At 39.9% G+C, this 12,340-nt stretch overlaps 1 protein-coding gene across 1 annotated transcript in view; it reads right to left on the bottom strand.

The window, feature by feature from the left end:
* The window catches only part of LOC114261624 (vesicle-fusing ATPase), a 98,280-nt gene extending 86,584 nt beyond the window's left edge, over positions 1 to 11,696 (bottom strand). Inside the window, exon 1 of the mRNA XM_082921786.1 lies at positions 11,598 to 11,696. Within this exon, the coding sequence (XP_082777912.1) occupies positions 11,598 to 11,681 (84 nt within the window). The 5' untranslated portion in view covers positions 11,682 to 11,696. The remainder of the gene's footprint in view (positions 1 to 11,597) is intronic.
* Positions 11,697 to 12,340: the final 644 nt, after the last annotated feature.

Genomic DNA, 12,340 nt, shown 5'->3' with positions numbered 1-12,340 from the left:
GACACCCCATTCACTAGGATAGACATCTGAACCGTTGAGATACAAAACTGAATCCACTGTTGCCAACGAGCCCCAAACCCCATTCGCTCCAACATATACATCAAAAACCGCCAATCCACATTATCATACACTTTCTCAATGTCTAAATTACACATAAGGCCAGCTTTCCCCTGGCGAATACGTAAGTAAACACACTCATTTGCTACCAGCATAACATCCAAAATCTGATGCCTACCCATAAAGGCATTCTGGGACTCGGACACCAGCCCCTCCAAGACACCTTGCAGTCTATTAGCCAAAACTTTCGCTAGAAGCTTGTACACACTTCCTACAAGCTAATGGGATGAAAATCCCTTATATCGGCCCCGTTTGGTGTAGCTGTTAAAACAGCTTATAGATTATAGCTTAACAGATTATAGATTATGACTTTAATCAGAAGTTGTTAATCTGTTTGGTGTAGCTGTTGGATTATAGATTTAAGTTGCTGAGTAGTGTTTGTTAAATAAGCTGTGAAATAGCTTTTTTAATTAATTTTTATTTTTTGTTTGTCTACATTTCTCATAAAAAATAATAATAATAATCTATAGTCAATTTGAGTCTTTTTCTATTTTTAAAAAAATAAAAAATAAAAAAATTTAAGAGTATAACCATAAATTAACATGTCCACAGCAGAAGCTGATAATCAGAAGCAAGGGGTGAGCAGCTTCTCAGAATCAGTTTTTTTGAGTTAAAATAAGCTGTTAGAATCAGAAGCTGTTTGAAATAAGTTTAATCAAACAGTCCAAAATAACTTTTTCAAAATTAAAAGTCATAAGTTGGCTCTAAAAAACTGAAACAAACACCCCAATCCTCCGCCCATCCTTTCTTAGGAATTAACGCTATGAAAGTTGCATTAAGACTCCTTTCAAATTGCCCTGTCTAATAAAAATGAGCAAACAAGGCTAACACATCCGTCTTTACCACTTCCCAACACCGTTGGAAGCTAGGAAGCACGAGTGCGGGTACTAGTATGGTACGGGTACAAGTGTGGGTACACCGATACGGTAAAACCCCAAAAAAGTATGATATGGGTACGGCTGCGGTACGTCGATATATTTTTTTATAATTATGGTTAAAGGATCCAACCTACAAATTAAAATTAAATATCAAAACTAAAAAGAGAACTATAAAACTAAAAGACAAATATTAATATATTTCAATTCAACATAACCAACACCAAAGGAAAAATTAACATTCTTGTATTGAGGAATAATTTTGTTCTAATTAATTTTTTTTATTATTAACATTATGTAAGTATGATTGATTATTAATTTTTTTGTTCTATTTTTTTTTTTGTTCCAAATATGATTGAATAACTTGGTTCTACCTCTCTAATTTTTTTTTGGTTCTACCTCTCTGACCAAGTTCTACCTCTCTTAAGAAGAAACAAGAAACAAGAAGAAAAAAATAAAAATAAATACAGATGAAGACAAAGAGATGAAAAAATAAGGAGATGAAGAAACAAAATCTAACCAGCTGTTTGTTGTTTGCTGATATGCAGGGGCACCCAAAAATTCTGACCAGTTTCTCACTGGAAGGAAGACAAAGAGATGCAACAAGGGACAAAACCAAATGCCTGCTGATCTCTACAAAACAAAAAAATATATGAGATGAAGAAGAAGAAACGAAGAAGACGATGGTGGAAGATGTAACAAAGAAGAAGAAGGCGAAGAAGAAAGCGAAGAAGAAGATAAAGAGCACTCACCGGAACTCCTTGCGTCGCTGTCGCCGGAGGCCTTCGAAGGGAATGGATGGGTCGTCGTCGCCTCTTGCTGCTGTGTTACTGAAGTGATGAGATTAGGGCAAAACAAACATCATTTGTGTATATTCCTTTTTTTTTTTTTTTGAATTTTTTCTTAATATTGCTCCGGTACCCCTCAATTCTCCTGAAAATTTGATTTCTGCCCCGACGTACCCAAAACGCACCAAAGGCGTACCCATGTCGTACCCGATTGAACCAAATGTACTGGACTCCTTTTTACTGTACTCGGTACGCATGCAGCCGTACCGGTTCACGTTCTCGCACTTGGTAAGTACCCAGTATGTGTACGACACTATTTTTGGAGTACCTGTGCTTCATAGGTTGGAAAAAAAGCAAAGTAAAACCATCCGGGGCTGCGCCATGTCCCCAAACATTTTTTGAACAGCCCTAGAAACCTCCTCACATGAGAATGGCCTCTTGAGTAGCTGCCTATCCGCTGTTGAAATAGTCTCAAACTGAACACCATCCAACCCTGGCCTCTAAGACTCATCATTTCCCCAAAACAAATATTGATAGAAGCGCACTATGCCCTACCTCACCTCCGCCTCGGATGATAACAACACACCATTAAGCCACAGCTTCCCAATCTGATTAACACGGCGATGAGCATTCGCCATATGGTGAAAATATTTTGTATTCTGATCCCCATCTTTCAACCATAAACATCTCGATCTCTGTCGATAACTAACCTCCTCCATGTGAGCCGCCTGGCCATACTTCTTTCTTACCCCCTCACGGGCCACCAAATCCTCAGTAGGCAACCTACCCTCAACTTCCTTTTCATCCAACTCTTGCAACACTTCCAAAAGATTAGTCTTCTGAGTTTCTAACTGACCAAACACCTCCTTATTCCACCTCCGCAAATCTCCCTTAAGAAGTTTTAATTTCTGAACGAACCGGCAGCTTGGATCTCCTTACACATTATAACCTACCCATCACGACCAAACTGTATCCACAAACCCTTCTGATTGCAACCACATATTTTCAAGTCGAAATGGCACTGGACCACTTCTAATCCCACCACTATCCAATAACACTGGCCAATGATCTAAAACAGGACGATCCAATCTTTCCTGAACCACTTTAGAAAAGTGCTCCTCCGGATCCCCAGAAATCAAAAATCGGTCCAAACACAAACATACCTAGCCTCTAGACCAAGTAAAGCTGCCTTCTTGCATCGGCAAATAAATTAACTCTAGATCATCAATCAACGACAAAAAATCCCGCATAGATCCCACTACTAGGCCCAATCCTAACTTCTCATTTGCACAACACACCACATTAAAATCTCTCCTACACACCATGGCGCCGACCACCAAAAAGCAATACTCTGTAATTTGGCCCAAAATAAAGACCGCTCTGACCTTCTCACAGGCCTATAAACTCCCGTAAACACTCATCGGAAATCATCTCCAACACAACGAAAAAGACATGACAGGGAGAAACTACCAACCTCCTGTCCTCTTTTTCAACCACCCTCCGATCCCAGCACACTGGAATCCCCCCAGCCACCCCAACAGCTAGCAAGTATGTCCAATCCCCATACCGACCCCCCCCACACCTCCCTAACCACCTCCCGGTCTATGTCTTCCAGCTTGGTCTCCCCATACCGACCCCCCCCCCCCCCACACCTCCCTAACCACCTCCCGGTCTATGTCTTCCAGCTTGGTCTCCTAAAAACATACAACATCCCCTTTCACCTTCCTCAAAACTGCTTGGACCGTCACCCTCTTTCCTCTATCATTAAGATCACACACATTCCAAGATAAGATTTTTAACCGCATGGCAACAGTGATTGGCTTATACGTTCCTTCCTCATAGCCCTACCCCCTTCTTGAGACTGCCGATCATAATTAATAGTGCATTGTAAATTCTGCAACTCTCTAGCACTCTTCCCTATTTGCCCAACAACATGTATTTGTTTCCCCATCGGAGCACTCCCCCTCCATGATGCCTCTATGGCTGAAAATAGTCTCATTGCCTAATCCTCATGCCCAACAAAAGAAACCCCAAGCAAAGAACTGACCTCCTGGATCTGTGACAACACCCAAGTAGACAACTCCCCTAGAGTTGGAGGAGCATCGCTTGCAAAATTAGATGTTGTTGTGTCTCTATCAACCCCAACCCCACCGGTATCAAACTCCATAGGCTCCATTGCCAACAGTTGCAAAACTAGAGGTGAAACTACACCCTCATTAGGTGTTGTTATCTCGCTGTTAGCCCCAACCCCGACAGTATCAGACTCCATTGTCTTCATTGCCAATGGATGCAGAACCAAAGGCAAAAGTTCACCCTTATCAGCCCATCGATCGGCGTTAGTGCCAGCGTCCAAGCCAATGCCAGAGTTGACGTGATAGCCCAACCAATCTCCTTCCTCTTCGCAAACTTCAGACCTCAGAACCAGCGACTGACTGAGTGCCGAAGATAACCTCGGCTCGTCTCTACCCTTTGACGAACCGGCCTTGGACTGACATCGCGAAGGCCCAGTCTCCGTCGTCTAGTGACACATCGATGACCGCCGTTGTTCCTCCCTCGCTGTGGAAATCCCCTCTATTGATTGCAAAACCACAGTCTAACGTAGTAGCTGAAGAACCCGTTGCACAGGTGGATCCTCCAATTGACCTGTCAACTACACCTTTGACCCCTTAGAAAATGGGTCCACCCCATCCCCAAAACCATGGGCCAAAGAAGGCTCTCCCAAGGCACACCCTTTAGTCATACTCGAAGCCCATCTGCATCGCTCTCTGTATAGGCCACAGATTGGGCCTGACGCATTTTCGGGCGATTCGGTTGGCCCACCTCGTGCTGGGTCTGTGGCTACCAGGCCTACCTAAGCCCATTTCCTATAAGACCATGCCTCTGTTGATCCCCACCCCTATTTTCCCCAAATCTCTAAGAATTAGGTTGAAATCTCCTCCACCCTCCGAATCTCTGCAGCTGAACTATTCCTCGAGATCCTTGCCACACCTTCCGTGCTTGATTTGCGCCTTCCATATCCGACAGATTCGCAGCCCAGGAACCACCCGTCACCGAAGCACCCACCACCACCGGTCTAGTTTCCAACCAGATAGGAAGCATATAATGCCGCAAACCTTCAACCGAACACACCCCAGCATCTCCATCAACTCATCAGTTGTCTCAAATCCACCGCATCTATTGCCAATCTCACGATACACCCTAGTGCTTTGAAGGTGGATCGAAAGACCCAATATCTATATCCAGTTATGGCATGCCAAGGCTGGTGCCCTTCCATCCACACACAACGAATTCGGTGACCACCAATTGAGAACTAGATCATGGTCAGCGATCGTCCACCTCCGACGTACCACACTCTCCGTCTCACGCCTCGATCGGAAGACAAATAAGTAAAATTGGCCTCCAATTCCATGAACCTCCACTTCCCCCGACAATTGCGACCATTGATGCACCCAATTTGTGACAACCATTGTGTCCAAACCTTTTGCCTCCCATATCCCCATTCTCCCTACTACTGCTCTGTCCAACTTCTGAAACCACCATCCTTCAGTTCTTTCCTGTACCACAACATCCCCCCCATCCCCATCCCGAGGTACTGCCACAACCGCCAGCGGTGGTCCCCCTAATGCAACCACCTGGGTGGGCTTTGCTTGCGTTTGGCCCACCTATCGCCAAAGGGAAAACCCTCTAGGACCAAAGCAAACGCCTTTCATCTATCACCAAAGTCAAATTCTGGCACGAAAATCTATTCCCGTCTTCCACTCGTCATGGCCACCAACTGAAATGAGGACCTGTCATCCTCCTTTCTTCGAATCCACACTCCCACACTCCGATATCCCCGGGTCACGTAGCCCAAGTAAGCCAGGCAGCCAGGTTCCCGCAAGGCCCTTTGAAGCTTCTGACAACACCAACTGACCTCATGCCCGCAAAGAACAATCACTCTACGAAGGCCCTGCCCGCACTCTACAATCGCCAAACACTGTCATTCGATCTGATCAACCCCTTCTTCTTCAATCTCAAAAGAACGACCTCCTAAGAAAACAATCCTCTGGCGAGGAACGTCCCTTCAACTTCATAGATCTCACCTTTCATATGCATGTTAATTTGAAATCGATGAGAGGATTTTGAAAAATAAATTTTATTTCAAATGTACATCTAAAAAAATTCATTATATGAAAGTTCTGAAACAATTTTAAATCAAAAAGTTGTGTAAAACACTCGACTCTGAATATATACAAGGACATTTATGCCATTTGAACTATGTTTCTCTTTTTTGAGAACCATGTTTATTTAAGGAACCTTCCATGTAAAACTTATATTTGTATAAATCAATAAAATCTTATAATGAGGGAGTTTGACACTCTCATAGATTAACTCCCATGGTACAACTGATAACGGTCAATTAATTTTTTTTTTTTCCTTTTCAAAAACAAATAAATAAAGAAATCAAAATGAAACAGTGAACAGAGTTGTAAATTTACATATTTGACCAATCAAATGTACAGTATATATCCCAATCATCTTACAACACTACACTCAATATACATATGTGGGAACACCATTAAACAGACTCATATACAATCAAATAGAGATTAGAATTCAAACACAGTTTTTAAAACACCAAGCAAATAGAAACCTGTAACATGTTCTAATAGAACCAAATATAAACTAGATACTTCCATGACTTTGAACACCACTTGAAACCCAATCCAGGCCCTTACTTTAAAAGTTCACAGCGAAGTGTCTCCTGCCATAGTGCACCAAAAATGTTAAAGCTTTGCCTATGATGGGGGGGGGGGGGAGGGGGAAAGAAAAAGAAATGAGAACCAACATAATTTACATAGGACTTACGAGTTTCGTCTCAACTGTAGCCTGAAAATGTGCAGTGTTCTCCTTGAGCCTTGCAATTTCTTGTTGTGTGCGTAAAACTTCAGTGCTGAACTGCTGTAGAATCCACAAAAATGAAATTCAAAGTGATAACGATTATAGAGCAGGTGATAAAGATTCAGCCAGGTAAGACCTTTTATTAATTAAAATTAAGGTTCTAAAAGTTTAGACACTTTTACTGACTAAAATAACAGAATCAAGATCCTTACCATTTCCTTCGTTCCCATCCTGAGACGACTAGAAGAAAACAAGAAAACTAATCAGAAAACAAAAATAAGAATAATTTTCATCTCTAATAATAACTAAAACCAGTGAATGTTGGTAAAATGAAAATTGCCTCAAGGGTTCTTTTGTGAAGGCAAACACTCTTGCCACCATTGCCCCTTGTAATGCTCCAAACCCTTTTGTGTCTCAGCAAGCCAGTGGCCACAAAAGAATCTGTTATAAGTTGAACTTTACCTTTCTAATCTAGTGATCTAGGAGTTATAAAGGTTGAGCCTGGGAGGGAATACATTGCAAATAATGCTTCTATAAAAGAAGTTGGCAACTCTTCGAAAATTCTCAAGTTTGGAAATACCATTACTAAAATAAATCTAATAATTAACATACGTATTTTGTTGAAGAATGATTTTATTAGAAAGCACTTAATAATTTGAATAAAATTTATACAATATTGTTCAAGTAGAAAAAATTGGAAGTCGTGGACGAAATTTTGACCATATAGTACTTTTATCTGTGTAAACGCAATCTAATATAATCTCTACACCACTTTAAACAAGTGGTTGGAAGTGGATTTTGTTCTTATTGTTGAGGACTAAATTTTGACAAAGTTAATAGGACACATGTGATGGGACTTAAGGCTTGGTTGGTTTGGTTTTTAATAGGACACATGTATCTTGTTTTAAATAATTGAGGGTGTAGGGAACAAGAAAGAATAATGATAGATTTCCTGCTAAAATATAGGAAACATGTTTTAATTGAAATCACATTTTCTATTAAATAAATCTACAATATGTAGTTTATGTCATTCAGTTACAAAAATAAATGTTGATGTGTATTACTTGCTTAGCTCCAAGTCAGATTCTTGAAGTCTAAACTTAACATCTTCTATAGCACGGAGAAAGTGGTTCATTGTTACCTTGAAATCATTCTTGACATGCTGTAGTAATCCATTCTCCCCTGTGTGGACCACAACATATGAATGTGCACGAGTGACTAGAGATGCAAGGGTAGAGCCACTACAGCCATTTGTCCTGCAAGCTGTGCAAACAAGTACACGCACAATCTCATTTCATAAATGATGATTTGATGTTTCCACTTACACAACAATATTGCTCAAACAACTTACCAATTTCATGAAGATTCACATCTTTATCGAGTACAAAATTTTGTCTCATGTTCCTTGTGTAGATGCCCAAAATTTGTAGGCGCCCTTTCTCATCTAGGTAATCTACTTTGACATGTAGTTTGATTCTACCTTCCCTACAAACAAATACAATAAATAAAGTACTTTTTAAATTTTTTTTTCTTGAGTTAGGAGAATGAGAATAAAATAAATAGCTATTTTTAAATATATATATATATATATATATTTGTTTGGTTACCCATAAAAGATAAATATGTTTAAATAATTTCATTTTTCTTTACTTGATAAACTCAAAATTTCAACATACCATTCGAGTTCAAAAAATGTGGGACATTGTTCAAAAAGAATCAAGAAATCAGCAAAGAACAACACAAAGGAGAGAAGGTTACCTCAGCAGGGCTTCATCGATGAGCTCCTTTCAATTTGTAGTACCAATAATAAAAATGTTGTTCAATGCTTTCAGGCCATCAATCTAAAAGGCATGCAAATTTTCAAGTATTGCCTAGACAAGGAGAAACAATAAAAATAAAAAATTGAAAAATGAAATCTGAAAGATATTAACCATTGCAAGTAGTTGGCTTACAAGCCTATCATCCATATGGTGTAATCCCATAGCTGCCCCTCTTTTCTGCAAAAAAAACCAAGAACATATTTAAGACATGATTTGCAATATACATATGGAACCAAAGAATACCACGCTCACTCTCTCTTAATGCTTATGATTACTTTCTCATTGTTGCCTCCTTTACATTGTTAGGATTTTTTATCCTAAAGAAATTTAAGATTTATGTTTTGGCAATACCTCTCTTGACAAAATTTAATATGATGATTTTTTATTCAAAGTGTTTTTGTTTTTATTATTTTCTTGTTCATTATCTTCCTATACATTAACATGATTCATGATGCTTCTCAAGATATGGAGATAATGTTGTTGAATTTTCGAGTTTGAAAATGGCAACTTTGGGATACTCAGATTGGCTGTTTGTCTCAGCTTTTTGGTGTCAACACATGTGTGAAAGGATAAAGCTTCACATGTGTGGACATTTTGTGGATTTTGTTGGATCTTCATTGATAACAAGCATGAGGATAAGACTTTGACAAAGGGATGGACTTTACAGAGCTAAATGGTGGCTTAGGGAGGCTGTTTGTCTGTGGGATAGGCTAACAAAGCGTGGAGCAAAACGTGCAAGAAATATGAAGCAAAGAGTCAGAAAAAGCTGCTCAACCGCATGCATCATCACGCCCGTGAGAAGCACCATCGCGCCCGCAAGAAGCACACAGGACAGTTGCGCCCGTAACCAGGCTTTGCCCAAACGACCAGCTCCCAAAAGTTTGCTCTGCAACCCACGAAAGGGACACGACAGCCATGACCAAGGCTGACCACGCCCACAAAAGTGCCCTGCCTCAAGTCTATTTAAAGGACCCTTTGCTCATTTGTTGAGTCAACTCTCCAAGACCATTTTGGCATCTATCCAAAACATTTTCTATATCTCCCAACACTCTCTAGAGCTCAACATTTCCAAACTTAGAGAGAGTTTATTTTGAGAGAAATATATTTTGAGAGAGATCATGCTTTATTTTGTTAAGGATCTTTCTTGCCTCCTTGTATTAGGAAAAAAATTGAAGTTCTATATGTGGTTGTGTGTGATTTGAGGCTACATGACCTAGTAAGGGAGCTATCTAGGAACTATGGAGGATGCTGAGATGACACTACATCATCATATACTAGCTAGGTCAAAGCAAAGATGGCTTTGGGAAAAGAAAGAGTGAGGAGTTGTTTTAGAGGTCTAGAAGTGAATAACCAAAAAGCAAGGGATGGAGATGGTTAGATCTTCTTTATGTATGACGATGGAGGCTATATTTACAAGCATTGGGTTACATAGGCCAACTCACCTAGTGACCTCAATAGATAGAATGGTGGTCAAGTGTGCTCAGATATGAACAAGTCACTTGTTTTTGTCACACTCTAGAGTTGTCTTCCTGTCGAGATCTCTCCAAGGTCGGTCAGGTGCAGATCCCCTCAACGAGAATAGTACAAGGCATCTCGACAAATCTTCATTTCCAATGTACCAAGTCCAAAATTTGTACGATCTCATGTAGAGTCATGAGGTCTCTTGGGTGCCCTGTAATCGTGGCACCAAGCCCAAAGGTGTCCTGAGGCTCTTCTATCTGATGTAGAATGGCATGAGTGTATTAGGGTGATTAGAAAACAAGTGTAGAATCATATAAGAGGTGGAAACTCGACTTGCCCAAGGGGGCCCAAGTGTGATGGCTCAAGTGGACACAAGCGCACACAGGTGGACAGTCCCCTTAATCTTGGAAGGAAGGCCAAATGCACCTGCAAGGCTCCCTGGATATAGCCTCCTTCAATTTTAATACGAGAGATGCTACATGTGCGGTGGGTAGAGGTTTTGGGATAATGGGATCCCATGCTCAATACAACTGTCATGGTGAAGCTATGAAGTACATGCATATGTGATGATTACCTAAGGTCAGTCAAGTGCTTTTTGTATTTATGCGCAAAACAATTGAGTGCTTATTGTTTAGGAACCACTTTCTAGAAAAATGGTTTCTTGCCTAGGTGACCATTAGCTTTGGGGTCTTCGGATAAGATGCACCGCCTGCTATTTTCAGAATTCAAAACTTTCAGCCATGAGCAACCCTTTTCATATAGAATAGAATTTCTATTTTGATTGTTCACACTGACTAAAGCATAGGTTGTTTAAATTAATAAAAACATTTAAAAGTGGATGACAAGTTGAAATCACAAATCATAGGACATAGAAATAATGTGAAAGCAATGCTAATTAATCTGGACTACACACTCAATAGTGAATGTTTGTCTTACAAAAGCATATTGATATAGAAGCATGAAACTCAAGCCATAGAAGCATGAAACTCAAGCCTTGTATCTTATTGTCAATGTTTTAAAAGATGAGTTACAATTACTAATCTGGAGTACATATCACTACTACCAATAAGGAATAAAGAGATATCACACAAGCAACAAATTGGCCACGTATGACATGGGAATGAAATGGGAGAAACAGAACATATAACCATGGGAATACAAAAACACCAAAATGATGTCAAACCCAAATAGGGAAAAAAAATACTTGAATTATGTCAAAAACCTTAAGTCTGATATCGTGAAATTGACACACGCACATATATATAACATGAATTGTAGGTAGCACAACTAACAGCATTTAGAAGGAGCAAATGTTGCATCTGTGCTCACCTTAGCAATGGAGTCAATTTCATCAAATATGATGAGGTATAGGTCACTTTTAGCTCCTGAAAGAAAAGATTAAATGATCTCACTATAAAAGCACAATGAAGTGAATTTAGAATGAACATGTGTACACATCTTTACCAAATTTATTTTCATCCTCAACGGCTGCATTAAAGAGTGACCTTATTTTCCTCTCTGATTCACCTTGGAATGCATCTAACACATCTGGTCCATTTACAATCTGCATGAATGTGAGGAGAAAAAGAACTGTCAAAATAAGATTAAAAAAAGTAGGGAGAGAGAGAGAGAGAGAGAGAGAGAGAGAGAGAGACCAGGGGCTCTTTTGCATTTAGAAATTTGCAAATGCTTCGTGCTATCAAGGTTTTTCCAGAACCTGGTGGCCCATATAGAAGCATTCCTCTTACATGCTTCAAATTCAGCCTAGCACAAGAAAGTCAATAGTTAATAACTTATAGTAACTAGATTTGGGGAGGGGCGGGGGGGCATGTATCATATGTTAAATAGGCTGGCCACCAAAAAAAGGGAAGCCCACCAAGACTAGTTCAAATTCCTGCAAGCATATGGAAGTAGATTTGGTCATGAAAGGACATTACAAGCTTGAGATGTCCCCATGAAAATGAGTCTTGGGTATATTTCTAGTGCGTAACATTCTAAAGGTAAAAGAGATACCTTTCTATGGATTCTTGCACCTTGTGGCAAAGAGGTTGAAACAGTAGACCACTTCATGTTGCTCTTTGTCCATGTACAAAGAGTGTGGCCTGCATGCCTTTTAGTTCTTGCATTTTTTTTAGGAACTATTGTCTGTCTTGCAACTAAACATGGCAAATATCTAAATGGCCTAAGGATGTTCTTTGGAATCTGCTAGTATAGTTGGCAGCAGTAGGTGGCATATTTGAAAGGCGTGTAATACAAGTAGTGTTTGAGGAGCGAGCTAGAGAGTTCAAATTACATAAATCCTAACCCGACTGTTCAACCCATTTATCCTGTTAGTTTATATTTAAATAAAATTTAGACTAAAATTACCCTCCAAAAATGGAATGAGTTCGCAATTACT

The sequence above is a fragment of the Camellia sinensis genome, chromosome 3 (assembly GCF_055761805.1).
Source record: "Camellia sinensis isolate YWXY chromosome 3, ASM5576180v1, whole genome shotgun sequence".
Taxonomy (NCBI): domain Eukaryota; kingdom Viridiplantae; phylum Streptophyta; class Magnoliopsida; order Ericales; family Theaceae; genus Camellia; species Camellia sinensis.
Note: the sequence above shows the minus strand (reverse complement) of the source record. Positions and strands in the feature narration are given on the sequence as shown.